Below are 22,312 nucleotides of genomic sequence, written 5' to 3' on the forward strand. Positions count from 1 at the left end.
ATCACTGCCTACCTGAAAAATTATTAGGTGATAAAGTCTGAAGGCCTAACCAGGGCAAAAGATTTTCTTTTTGTGTCTTTAACTCGGGCCCCAGGGAGGCAGCAGATTTCCCTAAGAAGTGGGTCAGGCCTGCATATAGAGTCTTTTGTTCCCTTTAGAAGGCAGACTCCTACAACCACAACCCACCTCTTTTTCTTTGTGGGAGCTGTTTTGATGGAGGGTGCAGGGTGACTTATTCTCTGCTGCACCTCCAACTTAGTGGAACTGCCTCCCTCAATGTTGTTTTTTGGTTCCACTTGCAAGGCCTCATACCTGTTTTGCAAGAGAACCTGGGACGGTGAGGTGGTCACAGTAGGAACCCTCCTCCTTCTGCGCCAGGCAGGAACTTGCTGCCATTTCCCCTTATTCCTCAAATTGCTGCATTGCACATCCTAAGCCTCATGCCTGTTGGACAGAGGCACCTGGGAAGGTGGGGTGGGTAAGGGGATGTTTCTCCTGCTATCCCGAGTGTGGACTTTCTTCCATTCATCCCTTTCCCTTGACCTGCCTTCTTCAGTCAGGCAAGGGGAGGATACAGGAATCCCTTGCTCTTCATTTCTTGCTGGTGGTCTTTCCTGTCTCCGGAAGACCAGAGCTTGATCCCACTAGTTGATTTCCTTTTCCAACTCCCTGATACTTCTCAACCTTTCCACCTCCTCTCTCAGCTCTGCTACCAGGCTGAGCAGGTCATTCACTTGCTCACACCTCACACAACTGTTTCTTGTATTACCACTCCATACCAGTGAAAGGCTCTGGCATTCTCTGCAGCCTGAGATCTGGGTGGCTGTATGTTCCCATGGCAGCTTTGTCTGAGTTGCTGCCTCCTTCCTGTTGAGTGTGGAGTACTTACCTTTGCCCTGAGTGGATACCATAATCAGCTCCTTCTGCGAGGGTGACAACAACCAAGTGAGGTAAATCACTCGAGCTTGCCCTGCCTGCTGCGCTAAATGCTTCACCCCTGTTTGCTGGCCCTGGTCACCCGCGCTCCCTAGGAGGACATTTAAATCTCCCCCGGTTGTTCCTGGCAATGCCTCCTCTGTGTCAGCCCCTCTTGCGAGATCAGCCACTTTCATGGTGATTCTCTTGAGAGGACCACGGCTTTGGGATCTCCTCCTCATCTCCTCAGTCCGTGCCCAGCCTCAGCTCTTACCGTAGCTGCTGTTGTGCACATCGGTTCACCGTGTTTAAATCTCCTGCAGTTGCTCTGTAGCCGCTGCTATGCTCGTCGCTTGCCACTGACTGAGCAAATAAAGACAATACAGACACTTGTGTTGAAGGACTATTTCTAACACAATATTCACATAGCCTTTTTCATTTTTGTTAGTTGTTGGGACATGGCTAATAGAGAAGGGGCATGGCTCTATTGATCCGTTGTATCAGGAGAATTTTGTTCTAAGTTAGCATGAGTAGGCCTCAGTTAGCATGAGTCTGGTGCAGTATAAGTGGAAAAGTACTGAGCGGTCGCTCTCTGGTTAGCTGAGCGTCTAAGATAAACAAGCTGGGGAATTATCTCTAGCAGGGTGAGAAGGTTGCATTCCAGAGAAACCACAAGAAGGTTGAGCTCATTATGTATACTATCCAATTAATAGAAGACGAGTAGGCATAATTATTGTATACTATCCAATTAATAGAAGACGAGTAGGCATAATTATTGTATGCTATCCAATTAATAGATGACAAGTAGGCATAATTACTGTAAGTCTTATATAAACCAGCTTAGTGTCTCAATAAAGCGAGGTATGCTTATCACTCATATTGGGTCGACCGCATTCCTTCCTCCGTCCGCTCGGGTTTGGAACTCTGATGGAATTTTTCTCTCGGCAGTTAGTGATTTGGGTAACTGCCCTCCTTACTGCCCAGTTTCTTTCTGCAAATGCTCATTTCATCAAATGCAAGGATTTTTTTTAGATTTGGTGTGGTTACTGATGTAGAGGTAAAAATAAGTGAAGCCCACCTCAGATGATGATTGCAACTTGTCAAGTATTGCAGCTTTTATATTGTAACACTATGGAGCCCAAGTCAGAAACTGGAACCCTTTTCTTTTGGAGCAAACATAAAGAGAACAGAAAGGTGCTCTTTGGTTATTGGAAACCAAGCACTGAAGATAAAATTTCTCCTCTTTAACCCGTGTATGTCCCATTGCAGTAGAAAAGAAAAAAGGTGTGACTGAAGGTGGCAGAGTGCTAATTGAAATCAACTGCTTAAAAGACATTGTTATAAATCAGGAAAGAGGAGATCTGCTCCCATCTCTGCTTTAGAGCTGAGTCAGTTACTTGTCCTCTCTGCCCTTTAGTTTCTCTGTTCCCAATGGGTGCATAGCAATATTTATTTGAAGAGATGCTGAGACATAATTTATTAAAATTTTCAGCATTCTTTCGTATCCTGGGAAGCTGGGGTATGGAAAGACAGTGGTCTTATTAAAGAATATCATAGTTCAATGTAAAAAGGAAGCAAGTTTTCTGATAGGTGAAAGGGAAGAAAGGCTGGACCACTTGGCCTTCAGACCTAGTGATCTGAAACTGCATCAGCACTTCTAGAAAGGAAATACAGCAATCTCTTCAAAATAGCAGAGGGAAATGCAATATTAACCAAGGGTGAATTAGAAGCTGCAGTGTTTTTCACAGTGATAGTGGTTAATCATTAAAACAAGGGACCAGGGGAAGTGATGAATTCATCTTTTGATGTCTCCAAGACTGAAGGTCTCTCTGCAGGAAACATTTCAGACAAAAGTTATGGTGCTCAAGTGTCCTGTCCCACCAGGTGAGATTAGGGATGAATTAACTCTGAACGTGACACACACCCTGTCTCACCGGGTGAGATCAGGTGTGAGTTAACTCTGGGTATTTCTGCACGGTAATGTGAAGTGAATGACAGACAATCACTCAAGAGGTCCAATTCAGTTATGTATTTACTAAAAGCACTTGGTGGAATACAAATTACAGCAATTAGTGACTTCACAAAAGTATATTATTATATCACAAAATTTAACAAGACTTTAGCAGCAGAACTTACAATGATGTTACCTTTATACATTCAAGAAGAAGAAGAGAGAGAGAAAGAAGGAAAACTAAGATATCAGAAAGATATCACCCCTCCACAGGTTGATCAGTCCCGTGACATCCTCTGGAAGGGGGTGGACATGTTGAAGATTTTGGTACACACCACTACCTCATGTCATGCATGAGGTCATTTTATAACCCATTTCATTTACATGTGAGATAGGAGAGGGTGGCTCGTCTCCTCCCTCTATTTGCTCTTCATGCTTATTAGGAAGACTCTTCTGAAAATGGGTCTGGGGTCTCCAAACTAGGGGAAAGTTCACAATACTGACCAGAAGTGAGTTGTTTTGCCCGTCAGGGGTAGCTGTTGGTTTGTGGTTTCTTCTGGTAATTGGTTGTCAGACAGATGGTTCATCTCTATCATCCCAATTAGGTCATTCTCATGGCAGTAACACTGTTAATTGCCTCTGTCTTAAAAATTTATGTTTTGTTTCACAAAACCTTGGGAAAGAAAAGACAAGGTGTCTGCCTCCACAGCCATCTCTCTTTTCTGCCCAAAGTGTCAAAAACTGGGTGTTTAAGGCACAACATCATTCTTTGTTTTAATTGGGATGGGGGGAGTGCTTCAAGGTTGACACATCAACAAAAGAGTAACTGGGTGAAAATTAAAGATCTATGGCATATAAAATATAGATGATCTACTAATCCCTCTATGTGAGTGATTAATTTCACAAAACTTTAGATGTCTAAAGTTAGATGCCTAATGCTGAACTGGTCACCCTGGGCTCTCTTTTTAGTCAACAGTAAGAAACAGGCATCTCCAGGGAGCAATTCATTTGGCGTGCCTTAGATGTCTGTTTTAGTGTGATGCAAATTGTCTTCTGGGGCACATGTTCCTCTCTATTGTCTATCAAGGAAGCCTATGGTGACTTGCTCACATTCAGGTATCTCATTTTTAGATGCCCAAGTAAAGATGCATCCCTCTGTGGGACGTGTAGGAGCTGTAGAACAGCAGCCCTTAATTTATAGGGCAGAGACATGTTTTGTGGTAGTACTTGCTTTGCATCATTTATGAGTCAGTTACTGTTTGAGTTGTATTCCCATGGTGGTGAAGGATTCTGTGTTTTGAAATGAGGACCTGAGAACATCACTCTCATTTCCTTAAGGGCACAGATGTGGGTAAAGGTGGGCCAAATGGTGTTCTGAGTTACTCTGGTGTACAGTCTCATCAATCTCACAGATTATGGTGGAATTAACATGCCTCACATCTTAAGAATAAAAGCAGAAATGAGCAATTTGAAAGGATTAATTCAACTGCCATAGCAATTTGATTCTTTCTGTGTAAGCAATGATCAGATCTGGAAAAAATGCTGTACATCACAGAGCATGTATAAAGCAAAGACTCTTGAGAAAATCCTTGTTGAGCATGTGGAGACAGTATTAAAAACACTTTAATATTTCATTTCTTCCTGTCCTGTAGTCTTTCTGGTGTTACTCCAAATTCACTTCATCACTTGGTGTTGGTTTAGACCTATACCTCTTGTATATCCTGTTAACAGCAGATTCCTGTGTAGCATATCCAAATTCCTTGAGTCTAGCCCTGTTACTCAAGATGATGAGCTTGTCATCATGATAGAGGTGTGCTCCAAGACACATGGAGCAATGCTCAGCCCACATCTGAGGTGAGCAACTGTGGTGCTTAACATAGAGACTGTCCCGTCCCAACAGATGGGATGAAGGATGAGCTAACTCTGAACGCGACACGCGCCCTGACTCAACAGATGAGGCCAGGTGTGAGTTAACTCTGGGTAATTCTGCGCAGCAATGCGAAGTGAATGACAGACAATCACTCCAGAGGTCCAATTGTGAATTTACTAAAAGCACATGGTAGTATACAAATTCCAGCAATCAGTGACTTGGCAAAAGTATGTTATAGTACCACAAAACTTATCAATACATTGACAGCAAAAGCCCTTCTAAAAACGGTGGATTGGCAACAATTAGTAAACTGTAATGCAAAACTTAACAAGACTTTAGCAGCAGAACTTAAAATGATATTACTTTATATGTTTAAGAAAAAGGAAGAGAGAGAAAGAAGAGGAAAACTAAGATATCCGAAAGAGAAAGGGGGAGAGAGAGAGACAGAGAGGGAGAGTAAGATATCACCACTCCACAGGTACATCGGTCCCGCGACGACCACCGGAGGGGGGGGACGTGTTGAAGATTTACACACCGCCAACCTGCATCATGTGTGAGGTTGTTTTATAACCCAGTTCACTTACATGCAAGATAGGAGAAGGCGGTTCGTCTCCTCCCTCTGCTTGCTCTTCATGCTAATTAGGAAGACTCTTCTGGAAATGGGTCTGGGGTCTTCAAACTAGGGTAAAGTTCATGGTATTGACCAGAAGTGAGTTGTCTTGCCGGTCAGGGGTAGCTGTTGGTTCGTGGTTTCTTCTGGTAGTTGGTTGTCCGACAGATGGTTCATCTCTGTCATCCCAAATAGGCCATGAGGCCTTTCACAGCAACACTGTTAATTGTCCTTATCTTCCAAGGTGTCTGTCTTTATGGCTATAAAACTTCGGGAAAGATAAGATGAGGTGTCATCTATCTCTTCCTCCCAAAGTAACAAAAACCAGACGTTTAAGGCATAACAAGGTCTTTGTTCTGCTAAGCATGGGGGGAGTGCTTCAAGGTTGTCACAGAGACTTAGCCATCTTAAATGCCCTCTCTCAACAAGGAAAGGGGTGGGTGCCTCTGACAGGTTCCTCAGCACAGGAAAGTCTGTCATTGTCTTTCTATGGACCGCAGGGAGGTAGATGTGTCCTAGATGCCCCAGTCATGTTCCCACTGCAAGATGACTTGGATTGACAATGTTGATTGACCTTGGACCACATACTAGCTAGGAAGCTTTGTAGTGCATCGGTGAGTAGAAGATTCCCAAGGCAGAGTGAATTTATCAGTCTTTATATCATTGCAGAGAAATTGAGTATGGCCATACAGCAAGTCTCAGTCCCTGACAGTTGCCTGTTATCAGATTACCTTCTCCTGGTCCATTATCTTCCTGGATAGCTACTCGAGTGTCCAGCAGCTGCTGCCATACACCTAAGCAATGGCAGAGCAATCCTGGCATATCTCACTGGTTTGGATATATTTGAATTTCAGAAGCTCTGTGCAGTAGAGGGGCTGTGTAAACGTGCCATTGTATACGCCATGCCCAGATTTGGTCTCTGCACCACTGATCCTGAAGATAGCAATATGTTGCCTATATCACTATGCATACAGAGCCTGATATGTGGAGCAGTAATGGTGCAACCAGGTGGCATGGGAAGGAACGGGATTGTCATTACTACATGGCTCTTTTTGATTCTTCGCCTATGCAATTTGAAGGCTCCTGTGATACTGTACCACAGGTTGTTTAACCGTTCTTCGGTTCCCACTCACTGCTGCAGAGAAATTTGATCCTCTCCAATTATGGGGGACATGATACTCTTGCTGCATCCAGCTGTTGCTGAAATGATGGTATGTGCATTGCCTCAGCTAGTGGTGAATTTTCTGTCTGCAGCAGCTCCTCCCAGGGAGCCCATGGTAATCACAGAATCAGAGAATGTTAGGGATTGGAAGTGACCTCAGAAGATCATCTAGTCCAATCCCCCTGCTGGACCAGGAACACTTAGATGAGGCTACACAGGAAGGTGTCCAGGTGGGTTTTGAATGTCTCCAGAGTAGGAGACTCCACAACCCCCCTGGGCAGCCTGTTCCAGTGTTCTGTCACCCTCACTGAGAAGTTGTTTCTTCTCAAATTTAAGTGGAACCTTTTGTGTTCCAGTTTGTACCCATTACCCCTTGTCCTATCATTGGCTGTCACCGAGAAGAGCCTGGCTCCATCCTCGTGACACTCACCCTTTCTATATTTGTAAACATTAATAAGGTCACCCCTCAGTCTCCTCCAAAACTAAAGAGACCCAGCTCCCTCAGCCTTTCCTCATAAGGGAGGTGCTCCACTCCCTTAATCATCTTTGTTGCCCTGCGCTGGACTCTCTCCAGCAGTTCCCTGTCCTTCTTGAACTGAGGGGCCCAGAACTGGACACAATATTCCAGGTGTGGTCTCACCAGGGCAGAGTAGAGGGGAAGGAGAACTTCTCTTGACCTACTAACCACCCCCCTTCTAATACACCCCAGGATGCCATTGGCCTTCCTGGCCACAAGGGCACAGTGCTGGCTCATGGTCATCCTGCTGTCCACCAGGATCCCCAGGTCCCTTTCCCCTATGCTGCTCTCTAATAGGTCATTCCCCAGCTTATACTGGAACCTGGTTTCCCCACCCAGCTCTCTAGCCTGTCCAGGTCTTGCTGGATGGCAGCACAGCCTTCTGGCATGTCAGCCACTCCTCCCAGCTTGGTGTCATCAGCAAACTTGTTGATAATACACTCTAGTCTCTCATCCAAGTAATTGATGAATATGTTGAACATTACTGGCCCCAGCACCAACCCTTGAGGCACTCCACTAGATACAGGCCTCGAACCGGACTCTGCTCCATTGACCACGACTCTCTGGCTTCTTTCCTTCAGCCAGTTCGCAGTTCACCTCACTACCTGATCATCCAGACCACACTTCCTCGGTTTAGCTGCGAGGATGCTGTGGGAGACTGTGTCAAATGCTTTACTGAAGTCAAGGTAGACCACATTCACCGCCCAGCCATCATCTATCTACCTCGTTATATCTTCATAAAAGGCTGTGAGGTTGGTCAAGCATGACTTCCCACTTGGTGAAGCCATGTTGACTGCCCCTAATGACCCTCTTATCCTTGATATGCCTTGAGATGGATGGCACCAAGGATAAGTCGTTCCATTACTTTCCCAGGGATGGAGGTGAGGCTGACCGGTCTGCATAACAAGGGAAAGTGTAGAGTCTTGCATATGGGTAGGAATAACCCCAGGTTCCAGTATAAGTTGGGGAATGACCTATTAGAGAGCAGTGTAGGGGAAAGGGACCTGGGGATCCTGGTGGACAGCAGGATGACCATGAGCCAGCACTGTGCCCTTGTGGCCAAGAAGGCAAATGGCATCCTGGGGTGTATTCGAAGGGGGGTGGTTAGTAGGTCGAAAGAGTTGCTCCTTCCCCTCTACTCTGCCCTGGTGAGACCGCACCTGGAATATTGTGTCCAGTTCTGGGCCCCTCAGTTCAAGAAGGACAGGGAACGGTTGGAGAGAATCCAGCGTAGGGCAACCAAGAAGATGAAGGGAGTGGAGCATCTCCCTTATGAGGGAAGGCTGAGGGAGCTGGGTCTCTTTAGCTTGGAGAAGAGGAGACTGAGGGGGGACCTCATTAATGTTTACAAATATATGAAGGGTGAGTGTCACGAGGATGGAGCCAGGCTCTTCTCGGTGACAGCCAATGATAGGACAAGGGGTAATGGGCACAAACTGAACACAAAAGGTTCCACTTAAATTTGAGAAGAAACAACTTGTCAGTGAGGGTGACAGAACACTGGAACAGGCTGCCCAAGGGGGTTGTGGAGTCTCCTTCGCTGGAGACATTCAAAACCCGCCTGGACACATTCCTTTGTAACCTCATCTAAGTGTTCCTGCTCCAACATGGGGATTGGACTAGATGATCTTTTGAGGTCACTTCCAGTCCCTAACATTCTCTGATTCTGTGACAGGGTCATTAACAAAGGAGGTGCCCAGAGGAGCTGTGAAGCTTCTGGACAATGTTGTAATGCCCACAGCCAGATCTGACCAGGCTATAAAACAGGGTCCCTGCCAAAGGCCCTCTTTGGGTGGTCTTCTTGGAGCTCTCCCCTTAGACTGGGACGCCATCTAAGGAGACTTCCTGGGATTGAAAGCGCCTCAATTCCTCATTTGGGTGAGTGGTTATTTACTGGATATATCCGTGAATGAGTCCTTGCCTAACCCAGGCAAGTGACAGTCCTTTCCTAACCAGGTATGGGCTCCTGGTCCAATTTGGGACTCAGGAAGGTTCAAAAATGATTCCAAGAGTGAGATTAAGACACGAACGAGGTCAGATGCTGCTAAACAATCTTATTTTATTTTTATGCCTAAAGACATAGTATATCTATTTCCTTTTCACACCTAAAGCTAGAGCAACAGAGATAAAGGGGGAGAAATTAGGAGGAAAGTTAAGCAAGCATGTGAGAAGATAAGCAAGAGATAGTCACTGCCAGGGATCCAAACATTGTCTCCTGTGGGGCAGCTCTCAGGTTTCAGGCCTCGGTAGCGCTGGCATTTTGCAGGTCTTGAGTCGTGCCATTATCAGAGTCCAGGTCCCAGTAGGTGCTGGCAGCACTTGGGTCTTAGGTCCGCTGGTCCCAGGTGACAGGTTTTGGTCCTGGTGGTGGATGGCCACAATTGCAATTCATAACTTGGTCATTTTATGGCAACTGGTGGTGGGCATTGCCTGAGCACAATGCAGGCCTAGTCACAGATGTTGGTGGCTGATATCGCTGGAGCTTCACTTGAGCTTGCACAAGTTTCAAGCATTCTTTGAGTTTTAGCAATTCACAGCGATCACGCATTTTGCACTTTAATTCACTGTATTTAGGCCTTTACAGCGGGCCAAATTAAGCAAGCAGCATGAACAAGTATTTTTCTGTAACAAGTAGGCCTTAAGCATATTATTTTAGCAAGCAAGCTTTGAGATAAATAATTTACAATATCTCGGCCTTCCACACTTATGCCGTGTGTTAAGGACCACCATCTTTCACACACACTCAAAGCGTATGCTGAGAGCCACCATCTCTCACACCAGGCAAGTGTAAACCCTCGCCTAACCCAGGCGAGTGATTATTTCTTGTGGGTAGCCTGGAGTGAGAGGCCTCTGGTTTTGTTTCTTGTGAGTAAATGCATGCATGTTGTGGATCCTCATTATTCTTATGTTGTTGTACCCCAATAATCTCCTCAACTGATATCTGAACCTGTATTTTATGTTGTTGGAGTGCTAAATAATTGTATAAACCCTTTTCCTGGTTGGTTTATTTGCTACACTTTTCCAGCTAGAATAAAGTCTATTTTGGAACTTATTGTCCACCTAAAACTGACTTTGGGGTGCCTCCGTGACACTGCTGTAACCGGCTTTATTTTTCAGGTCATTTAGTTTCACAGCTCAGCATTTTGGAAGTTAAGTGGGTGTATGAGTTGCTTTGATTGCAGCCATAATGCAGAAGGAGACAGGCCCTGCCTCAGTGTGGGTCCTGAGGTCCAAGGGAGGCCTCAGCCATCATTTCCAGGGCTTTTCCAAGTCACAAATCATGGTGCCTCAGGAAGATGATGTTTCATGTGAGGCTTGGGTAGAGGGCACCCACCTCCAGCCCTGCTGGGATCTCACCAGGGGATGGCCATCTCCCTCACACCTCCTCATGGCCAGCTAACAGCATACCAGGCTTGTTGGCTTGGGGGCAGGAGGAGGCCCAAATGGTTGAGGTAAAATTAAGCTCAGGAGCTTTGTCATCACTTAAAAAAAAAAAAAAAAAAAATCAAACTATCAAACTTCAGTGCCAGTGCTGCTGATTTCCTTTTGACACCTCCCTGGCCTTATCCCAAGGATGTGGATGCAGGTGGGCTCCATTTTCCAAAGGAGGGCATGAGCGGTTATTGGTCATGGCTGCTGTGCACTGAGTCGCTTGCACACAGGAGGCCACTGTGAGGAGGAGGTGGAGGAGTAATTGATTCATTCCTTGAGGGCTGTTTATGCTTTCAGCTCTTTTCTCAGTCTGAAGAAACCAGGTGTCACTCTCCCATGACATCTGCAGCTCCACCGCAGCTGCGTGCTTTCATTTTCTCACTCCACAGTTCCTGGAAATCTCTGCTTTCCCTGAGCATGGCTGATCCATGTGCACAACAGCTGAACTATCCACAGGATTTGAGCCCCTGATTACTCCTCAGAAGATGGACCAGAACAGCTTAATCATTATTGCCTATTCCAGAAAAGCCACATGCCCATTTTTATATCCACATGAAGGATATCTCAACATCAATTTGCTAATAACATGTATGTTTACTGGTCACTAAAAAATGCACCATGGGCTTGGGGGTGTTTAGCACTTTTCATATCCCTCCGAAGTTGCTCAGATCTGGGGACACCTCATTTCCCTGCTCAAAACCCTCTTATGCTGACAGGCTCCTTGCCCCAAAACCTCCATTGCAAACGCCCTGAATGGGCATCTAATGTAATGCTGCTGATAGAAACTTAATTTGTAACAGTGTTTGCAGAAACACAAGACACTTAGCAGTTGTTTTCTGTTGTTCTTTCCTTGGTTACACATTTAAGTCTCTCATCATTTATTTGGCATTCAAAACTGTGTCATTACAGTTTGCTAAGAACAGTTGTTTGAAGTATGAGGTATACAAAATCAGTTGCACAGTTTGATCCAGAGCTTTACAAAAAAACCTCCTAAATGTAATAGGAGAAAACAAATGGCTAGAAGAGGTAAGTTAAATAAAGTAAAAAAAGATTTTTTTTTTTTTTTCCTCAAGAGACTTTTCAAAGGTTACAGGTGTAGCAAACAATTTATTTAGCTGATGGAGGCCCACCAAGAAAAAAAAGTAGACTCTCTTTTGCTCTGTAACAGTCTTCAGCATAATTCTACCGTTACTGTAACTTCTGCAGCTTGAAGACCTGCTGTCAGGTTAGAAATCATATTGAAAATATCTCTTACCAACATTGCAAATAGCAAATTATTAAAATAGAAAGGGAGTAATGCAAATCTTGAACCTGCCAAGTGTGCCTCACACACTTGATGCTATGCATATGATTTTAAGCACTAACTTTGTGGAGATGACTTCTATGTGGAAATGTATGCAAGTAAATATTTGCAGATTCTGGCATCATGGGTTTTCCTCTTGTTTGTTTCAACTGAGATAATTTTGCATTTTTCTTGTTTACAAAATGAGATTAATTGCTGTTGTTGAGCATCAAGTTCTATGAGGGTTCATTTTTTAGGAAAAAGGGATTCTCACCAGGAGGCTGAACTGCACCATTCATCCACTGAAAGGAAATATTTTACTTGTGTTTTAAATTAAAAATGAATAGAATATGTTCCTTTAGCAATTTAGAATTTATAGAAATATTTCCATTGTTTTTAGAGTGGGAAAACAAAACATGTTTACAGTACATGAATCTAAATGCAAATTTGGTTCATGTATGAGTAGACTTTATAAAGGTTCTTATCCCTTACAAGGACATTGGTTAAGAAGAGTTGTCATTCACTGTACAAATAAAGAGCTGCAACCAGGGGTTATGAGTGGAGCGATATTTTTTTTTTCTCTTTATTTTCTTCTACCTTCCAGGTTTATGACAGATCACAAAAACATTCTCCTCTGCACTATGATCTGGGCCTCCAAAAAGACTTCACCAGTGACACCTTAAAATCAAAGCACCAGCAGAAAAGTATCAACCAGCACCATCTTGACTGGTCAGAGAACTCCAATACTAGATTTGTTTCTCAAAATTGCTTCATCAACACAGAACCCAGTCGAGAAGCAGTTAGTGCCACCAAGGTCTCCACTTTGGACCCAGGTGTTTCCTTCAGCAAATCCCAAGCAAAGAAATCCTGCACCAGCATCATGTGGGGGCAGCTGTCAGACAGTAGTAGATTGCCATTTGCAGTGCAGCCCCATCATCCAACAACATCAGTGCAGCCACCCAGCCCAGCAGCACCTCTGAACACAATAGGCTTCTGCCTCTCAGTGATCAAGAGGAAGGTGTGAAGCTGGAGGCCCCTGATCATCCTACTGGGAGTACAAAGAAGTCCAGCAAAAAAGACTTGATAAGTCAAGCCATCCAAACTGCAGACATTGAATGGGAGAAAAGTGCTCAAAAAGCATTTGACAGCAAACCCCATGACAGCATGGAAGGGAAAAAGGATTCTTACTCTATGGACAGTGTGTTGGATACATCACCCTCGAAGCAGAATCCCACTTCTGCTAGCAGTTGTGAAAGAGACAGCAGTCACATACAAATTACTATCCCAGTAAAGTCTCCAATAACAGATACATCTGGCCACAAAAGGAAACAAAGGCAATCCACAAAATCTTTCATAGAGAAAACTATCCAGGAGAAAAGCCTGTATTTTGGACTTGCTATGAGCAGTGAAGTAGCAAACAGGACTAGCTCTCAACCAGAGGTGAGTAAAAAAGATCTTCGAGCCACAAAGCCAGGGAAAGTGACTGAAAATTAGTCCCTCTTAGCAGCTATTGACAGTGGTGTGCTCACTAACAAAGCTTCCCCCAACAGTGCCACCAGACTCAGAAAATCTGTAGCTGTGACATCCACTCTCCTACCCACCAGTCTTCCCACAGCTGGCAAATTATCTGAGGTCCAGCACTCCAAACATGCAGCTAAGTGGCGATGGACCTGCAGCAAACCTAAATCCATCCCTTGGGAGACCTCCATGACAACATCTGAGAAGCTGATGGTGGAGCCTCCTTCAGCCTATCCCATCATACCATCCAGCCCTCTGTATACCAATACAGACAGTCTTACTGTGATCACACCTGTCAAGAAAAAAAGAGGACGACCAAAGAAACAACCTTTGCTCTCTATTGAAACGATTCATGAAGGAACCTCCACCAGCCCAGTGAGTCCAATCAATTGTGAATTTCCAGGAATGAAGAAAAGGAAGAGGAGATGGAATCTGGCCAAGTTGGCCCAGATGGTCTCGGGAGAGGACAAGTCTATCAGTGAACTCAGGTTTCACAGAAAGGTCGGGAAGCTTGGGGTCTTGGATAAGAAGACCATCAAGACCATTAATAAAATGAAGACCCTCAAGAGGAAGAATATTCTCAATCAGATCTTGTCTTCCTGCTCCAGCAGCATAGCTCTGAAAGCAAAAGCCCATTCACTGTGTAGCACTGGGCCAACCACCATTGATGCCAGACTAGGGAAGCAGATCAATGTCAGCAAGAGGGGGACTATCTACATTGGTAAAAAATGGGGCAGAAAGCCAAGAGCAGAGCTGCAGCCTCAGCCAGAACCTAAGACAGCCATCAAGCATTCAAGGCTCATTTCCAGCCAGCCAGAAAACCCAGCAGTGCCTTCCAACCTGCAGTCACTCGTGGCATTGTCACCAGCAGCTATTAATCCACTTTCAACACAGTTAGTGAGGACTAATGGCCACCTTAGCCCTGCAAGCACTGAGACAAATTTTTCAGAGTTAAAAACTATGCCAAATCTTCAACCTATCAGCGTTTTTCCTACAAAAACCCAGAAAGGAATGCACAGTGGAACTTGGAAGCTGTCTCCAACCAGGTTAATGGCTAATTCACCTTCCCGCCTCTGTGAAATAGGTTCTCTGAAAAAAGTCACACTGTCACCAGTGAGTGAGTCTCACAGTGAGGAAACCATAACCGAGTGACAGTGGGATAGGTACAGACAACAACAGCACTTCTGACCAAGCTGAGAAAAGCTCAGAATCCCAACAGAGATACTCCTTTGATTTCTGCATCCTCGACAATCCAGAGGCTATCCCATCTAACACCAGCACAAAGAATAGGCATGGTCACTGGCAGAAACATCTCATTGTGGATAACTTTCTCTCTCATGAGACTATTAAAAAGCCAAAGCACAAGAGGAAAAGGAAAAGCCTGCAGAACAGAGATGACCTCCAGTTTCTGGCAGACCTCAAGGAACTCATCAATAAGTTTCAAGTGTTCAGGATTTCCCATAGAAGTTACACATTTTATCATGAAAATCCATATCCCAGCATCTTCAGGATTAATTTCAATCACTACTACCCTGTGTCATATATCCAGTATGACCCATTGCTCTATCTTCGCAGGACCTCTGACATAAAGTCTAAGAAGCAGCGTGGTAGACCTGCCAAAACCAATGACACCATGACAAAGGTGCCTTTTTTACAAGGGTTCGGTTACTCTATTCCCAGTGGGAGTTACTATGCACCCTATGGAATGCCTTACATGTCAATGCCTATTATGAATCTTGGTTATTATGGTCAGTATCCAGCTCCTTTGTACCTGTCTCACACACTCAGAGCGGCTTCCCCATTTATGAGACCTACCGTGCCCCCACCCCAATTCCATGCAAGCTCTCATATGAAGATGTCCACCACTGCCAAGCATAAAGTGAAACATGGAGTGCACCTACAAACACCTGTGGGAATGGGCCTTGGAGACATGCAGTCCTCTTTGACTCCTCCAAAGGTTGGAGGAACAAGCCTTTCAAGTGGCCGACTTTACAAAAGGAAACACAAACAGAAGCACAAGCATAAGGATGAGCAGATATTAGGGACACGTGAAGATCTGAGTGGTCTCTTTGCTAGCAAGTCCACCAGATTTTCCAGCCATGCAATCAATGAAAGTCTAAGCAGCTCAGATAAGGACCTCTCCTTGCTCAACGAGAAAAACAAGCATAAGGAGAAGCAGAATCATCAGCATTGTGAAAACAGACACAAAGGCTCAAAGAGTAACTTTGAAGTGGATACACTGTCTATGTTATCACTTTCTGATGCCCAGCAGTGGACACAAAGTAAAGATAAAAGTGACTCAAGCAATGATCCCATTGACTCTTGCACAAAGCAATACTCTGGTAATACTGAGAGTAAAGGAAATTCAGAGTCCCTGGACATGTTTGGTGAAATGAATTCCTTGAGTGAGAAGTGGGACAATGATGCAAGTGGGAATAAAAGAAGCTTTGAAGGGTTTGGAACTTACAGGGAAAAGGACATTCAGCCCTTCAGGACAAATAGGAATGACAGAAGTAGCTATGATTCTTCAGACTCTTCAGGTGAGTTCTGCCTTATTCTGTTTTACCTTACTGCATTTAAATTTTAATGCTGAACAAAGAGGGACCATTTACAGCAAATATGTTTATGATTCAATAACTTCTCTGGATTTTTGTAATTGACTCCTATACAGCTTTCATTCAGTTTGCCAAGTTCAGGCACAAAACAAGATCCTGACCACTTGTGGTTACTGTAGATTGGATGATTTTTCAAAAGAAGAGTAAGAGTGCTGGGTCCAATGACTTCCTGTCTTCTGGCATCCTACCACATCTTCTTTACTATACCATAATGTTTCTCAAGTTTGCTTTTGTTCCACCCTAATAACTGGCTTTGTATATCCACTGACTGATCTGAATTTCCTATCAAGACAGGGCTGTTCCCTCCAGATTTTCACTAGTGTAACTGAGAGGAAAACAACTGACCTGTGTATATTCTAATTAGGACTTCTCCATTCCCTGCAAAATCGAGGTTGGTTTTAATACCATTCAGATTTTAAAATGGAGGAAGTCCTTAATCCTTTAGCATGGGATTTTCATCTAACTGTAGCCACCCAAAAGTTAGCAACCAGTAGAAACTAGTCATATGAGCTCCTCCTATAGTCACTGGAGGGAGGAAGCAACATTGAGAGTGTGATTCATTGCATCCTAAGATAAGAGCTGAGGGAAATTTTATTGTAGTGGACATGGCTGCAAATCTCTTCAATATGCACTGATCTTAAAATGGTGTTGAACTGATGAATTGAGCTGCGGGCCCAAAAGCAACATCTGTGCTGGTGGATTGAATGGGGACAGATGATTTTCCTGAGCTGCTGTTCGCCTGCTCCCTGGCACATTTTGGCCTGTGCCTGGTACACTCTCTCCAAATAACACCTGAGCATGACTCAGTGGGCATCGTGAGCCAGGGACAGTTTTCTGTTGGCAAGACACATATAAGACTACCATGTTTTGGGTAGGAAATTTAGCCCTAGCAATACAAGCCATGCCATCCGCTTGCTTTCAGGGTCAGAAAATGGATACTGGCTCATTTTTTTTACTGCTATAGATATAGTCAAAGATGTGTAAGCAGTGAAGAAAGCAGTATAAGAAAATGAAAGATGAACTTGAGTTTTTCATTTGCATTGTCTGAAACTGAGACTTGGGTGCAAGTAGCAACCCAAGAGACAAGAGCCACTGTTTGTGAGACTTTTCTTATTAAGCAAATTTTAAAGACACTCCTTACCTGTACTGGTGCTATAGAGTGACTAACCGTGACTATGGAAAACAATATTTATAAAGTAAGACTTCCAGGACCTGCTATACCTAAATGACTTTCTATACCTAAATGACTTTCTAAAACCTATCACACTACAGATCCTCCTTGAAGCCTTCCCACAGGGAGGTCTGCTGCCTTCCTGGGGCCAGGGTGAGGGACATTAATAGAAGACTTCCCGATCTGATTCAGCCCTCAGACTACTATCCCCTGTTAGTAGTCCAAGCTGGCAGCGAGGACATCAACAGAAGAAGTATCAAGATAATTAAAAAGGACTTTAAAGCACTGGGTCAGTCAGTTCATGGGACGGGAGCACAAGTGATATTTGCCTCAGTTCCTGTGCTAGCTGGGATGGATGAGGAACTAAATAAAGAGAGGAGCAGAAAAGCCCATCTCATCAACAGGTGGCTTAAGGATTGGTGTCACTGTCAAAATTTTGGGTTTTTTGACCATGGGCCAAGCTCCATGGTACCCAGTCTCCTCAAATCAGATGGGCTTCATCCTTCTAGGAAGAGCAAGAGGACTATAGCCCATAAGTTGGCAGGGCTGATCAGGAGGGCTTTAAACTAGGTTTGAAGGGGGAAGGGATTGAAACTGGGCTCTCCAAAGATCAGCCTACGGATGGAAAGCCCGAATTAAGAGGGAAATCAGCAGCCCACTTGAAGTGCATGTACACTAATGCACACAGTATGGGCAACAAACAAGAGGAGCTGGAAGCCATCGTGCAGCAGGAAAGCTATGACATAGTTGCCATCACAGAAACATGGTGGGATGACTCATATGACTGGAGTGCTGCTATGTGTGGCTACAAGCTCTTCAGAAAAGATAGGCAGGGTAGGAGAGGTGGAGGGGTGGCTTTATATGTTAGAGAGTCACTCGACTCTGTTAAACTTGAGGTCAGCAGTGACAAGGTTGAGAGCCTGTGGACCAGAATCAGGGGGAAGTCCAACAAGGCTGACATCCTCGTGGGTGTCTGTTATAGACCACCCAACCAGGACGATGAAGGAGATGAATTATTCTACAAGCAGCTGGCAGATGTCTCAAAATCGACGGCCCTTGTTCTTGTGGGTGACTTTAACCTGCCGGATATCTGCTGGGAGCTCAGTACTGCACAGAAGAGGCAGTCTAGGAAGTTCCTAGAGTGTGTAGAGGACAATTTCCTTCATCAGCTGGTAAATGAGCCCACCAGGGGCAAGACCCCGCTAGACCTACTGTTTACAAACAGAGAAGGGCTGGTGGGAGATGTAGTGGTTGGAGGCTGCCTGGGGCATAGCGACCATGAAATAATAGAATTTTCAATACTCAGAGATGCAGGGAGAACCATTAACAAAACCTCTACGCTGGACTTCCGGAGGGCAGATTTTTGCCTATTCAGAAATCTAGTTCAGAGCATACCCTGGGAAATAATGCTTAAAAACAAGGGGGCCCAGGAGGGTTGGACATGCTTCAAGCAGGTGGTTTTGAGTGCACAGGAACAGGCTATACCAGTGTGCCGAAAGGCTAGCCAGCGGGGAAGACAACCGGCTTGGCTAAACAGGGAGATTTTGAATGAAATCAGAAATAAAAAGAGACTTTACCGACTGTGGAAAAAAGGGCTGACTACTTATGAAGAATTTATGGAAATAGCTAGATCATGCAGAAAAAAGATCAGGGAAACAAAAGTGCAATTTGAAGTTAACTTGGCCAATTCTGTCAGGGATAATAAAAAGTCCTTCTTCAAATATGTTAATAACAAAAGGAGGGGCAAGGAAAACCTCCATTCTCTGTTGGACTCTGAAGGAAATACAGTTAACAAAGATGAGGAGAAAGCTGAGGTACTTAATACCTACTTTGCCTCAGTTTTTACCAGTAAGACAGGTGGCCCTCAGGACAATTCATCTCTGGAGGTGGTTGGCAGAGATAGGAAGCCAAATAGGCCCCTTGTATTCCAGGAGGAAATAGTTGGTGATTTACTGAGCCATCTGGATCCTCACAAGTCTATGGGACCAGATGGGATCCATCCTAGGGTGATGAGGGAGCTAGCAGAAGAACTTGCCAAGCCGCTCTCCATCATCTTCCAACAGTCCTGGCTCACTGGGGAGGTCCCATATGATTGGAAATTGGCCAATGTTACCCCAGTCCACAAAAAGGGCTGCAGAGCTGACCCTGGCAACTACAGGCCTGTCAGCCTGACCTCGGTGCCTGGCAGGGTTATGGAGCAGATCATCCTGAATGGAATCACACAGCACCTTCAGGATGGACAAGGGATCAGACCCAGCCAGCATGGGTTTAGGAGGGGCAGGTCCTGTCTGACCAACCTAATCTCCTTTTATTATCAGGTGACTCACCTGGTGGATGAGGGGAAAGCTGTGGATGTGGTCTATCTGGACTTCAGCAAGGCCTTTGACACTGTCTCCCATAATATACTCTTGCAAAAGCTGGTAGCCCATGGCTTGGACAAGTGTACTCTACGCTGGGTTAAGAACTGGCTGGAGGGCCGGGCCCAGAGAGTGCTGGTGAATGGGGCTGCATCCAGCTGGCGGCCAGTCACTAGTGGTGTTCCCCAGGGGTCAGTGTTGAGTCCAGTCCTGTTGAACATCTTTATTGACGATTTAGATGAGGGGATTGAGAACATCATCAGCAAATTTGCTGATGACACCAAGTTGGGAGGGAGTGTCGACCTGCTGGAAGGCAGGAGGGCTCTGCAGAGGGATCTGGATAGACTGGAAAAATGGGCTGATTCCAGTGGGATGAAGTTCAATAAGGCCAAATGCCGGGTGCTGCACTTTGGTCACAACAACCCCCTGCAGCGCTACAGGCTGGGCGCAGAGTGGCTGGAGAGCAGTCAGACAGAAAGGGACCTGGTGGTACTAATTGACAGGAAGCTCAACATGAGCCAACAGTGTGCCCAGGTGGCCAAGAAGGCCAACGGTATCCTGTCCTGTATCAAAAACAGCGTGGTCAGCAGGACAAGGGAAGTGATCCTTCCCCTGTACTCTGCATTGGTGAGGCCACACCTGGAGTATTGTGTTCAGTTCTGGGCCCCTCAGTTCAGGAAAGACATTGAAGTGCTGGAGCGGGTCCAGAGAAGAGCAACACGACTGGTGAAGGGACTTGAACATAAGACCTATGAGGAGAGGCTGAGGGAGCTGGGGTTGTTTAGTCTAGAGAAGAGGAGGCTTAGAGGTGACCTCATCACTCTCTATAACTACCTGAAGGGAAGTTATAGCCAGGTGGGGATTGGTCTCTTCTCCCAGGCAGTTAGCAATAGGACAAGGGGGCATGGGCTTAAACTCTACCAGGGGAAATTTAGGCTGGATATTAGAAAGAAATTCTTTACAGAGAGAGTGATCAGGCATTGGAATGGCCTGCCCAGGGAGGTAGTGGACTCGCCGTCCCTATAGGTTTTTAAACTGAGATTGGACATGGCACTTAGTGCCATGATCTAGTAAACGGACTAGAGTTGGACCAAGGGTTGGACTCGATGATCTCTGAGGTCTTTTCCAACCCAGTCGATTCTGTGATTCTGTGATTCTGTGATCATTAGGAAACTGATCTCTAGAGGGTTTGTACCCAGGAAAATGCACAGCATCACATAAGGGTTTCTGATCTCTACCTGCTAGATTTTAAGACTTGGGACAACTCTGTCTTAAAAACACTTACTGTTCACCACAGAGTACCCAGATCCAGCAACAAGCAGCACAAAGTGTTTCAGGTACTTTCAACCACTGTTACGAGGCCCAGGGACCATGGGATGAATAACCCTATTTTTAAGGTGTTTCCAGGGAGTGTGTGGGTGTTGAAGACATTTAACTGCCAGGCTATTCATTTCTGCACTAATAGTTTCCATACTAGCTGACTGACCAGTCTCCCTGATGTGTTGTGTCAATTTTCTTATTAAATAAGAAAACAATGAATGTTAGGAATGAGCCTAGAAAGATCCTCATCTCCCAGATTGGGTATTGGTGCCAAATGTCTGGCTGGCACAATCTCCCATATTCTCCAAAAAACATCTGCAAGAGTATGCCAGTTGTGTAACTCATAAAATTAATGTAAGTCACTGCTGTGATTTGCTGACCGGTACTGGTTAGAGCTGTTTTGCCAGAGGGAGGCTTTGCAGCATGTTGGAAAGACAGCCATGTCATGCCTCTCCTGGGTATCACAGAATCACAGAATGTCAGGGATAGGAAAGGACCTCGAAAGATCATCTAGTCCAATCCCCCTGCCGGAGCAGGAACACCTAGATGAGGTTACACAGGAAGGCGTCCAGGCAGGTTTTGAATGTCTCCAGAGAAGGAGACTCCGCAACCCCCCTGGGCAGCCTGTTCCAGTGTTCTGTCATCCACACCATGAAGAAGTTCCTTCTCATATTTAAGTGGAATCTCGTATGTTGCAGTTTGCACCCATTGCCCCCTGTCTTATTATCAGTTGTCACCAAGAAGAGCCTGTTTCCATCCTCGTGATACTGACCCATTATATATTTGTAAATATTGATAAGGTCGCCCCTCAGTCTCCTCCAAGCTAAAGAGCCCCAGCTCCCTCAGCCTTTCCTCATAAGGGAGATGTTCCATTCCCTTAATCATCTTTCTGGCTCTGCGCTGGACTCTCTCCAGCAGTTCCCTGTCCTTCTTGACCTGAGGAGCCCAGAACTGAACACAATACTCCAGATGCGGGCAGAGTGGAGGGGGAGGAGAACCTCTCTCGACCTACTAACCACACCCCTTCTAATACACCCCAGGATGCCATTGGCCTTCTTGGCCACAAGGGCATAGTGCTGGCTCATGATCATCCTGCTGTCCACCAGGACCCCCAGGTCCCTTTCCCCTACACTGCTCTCTAATAGGTCATTCCCTAACCTATACCTGTATGTGGCGTTGTTCTTGCCCAGATGCAAGACTCTACACTTTCCCTTGTTATATTTCACTAAATTTTTCCCTGTCCAACTCTCCAGCCTGTCCAGATCTTGCTGGATGGCAGCACAGCCTTCTGGCATGTCAGCCGCTCCTCCCAACTTGGTGTCATCAGCAAACATGCTGACAGTGCACTCTATTCCCTCATCCAAGATACTGATGAAAATACTGAATAGTACTGGTCCCAGTACTGACCTTTGAGGGACTCCACTAGATATAGGCCTCCAGCTAGACTCCATCCCATTGACCACAACTCTCTGGCTTCTTCCCTTCATCCATTTCCCAGTCCACCTCATTACCCGATCATCCAGATCACACTTCCTCGGTTTAGCTGCGAGGATGCTGTGGGATACTGTGTCAAATGCTTTACTGAAATCAAG

At 45.3% G+C, this 22,312-nt stretch overlaps 1 protein-coding gene across 1 annotated transcript in view; it reads left to right on the top strand.

Moving 5' to 3' along the window:
• LOC102083899 (SET-binding protein) overlaps positions 1–22,312 on the top strand; it is a 311,256-nt gene that overhangs the window by 194,064 nt on the left and 94,880 nt on the right. The window contains 3 exon segments of the mRNA XM_065045110.1: positions 12,344–12,644; positions 12,647–14,400; positions 14,402–15,797. Of these exon segments, the coding sequence (XP_064901182.1) occupies positions 12,344–12,644; positions 12,647–14,400; positions 14,402–15,797 (3,451 nt within the window).

This window comes from Columba livia, chromosome W (genome assembly GCF_036013475.1).
Source record: "Columba livia isolate bColLiv1 breed racing homer chromosome W, bColLiv1.pat.W.v2, whole genome shotgun sequence".
In the NCBI taxonomy this organism is placed as follows: domain Eukaryota; kingdom Metazoa; phylum Chordata; class Aves; order Columbiformes; family Columbidae; genus Columba; species Columba livia.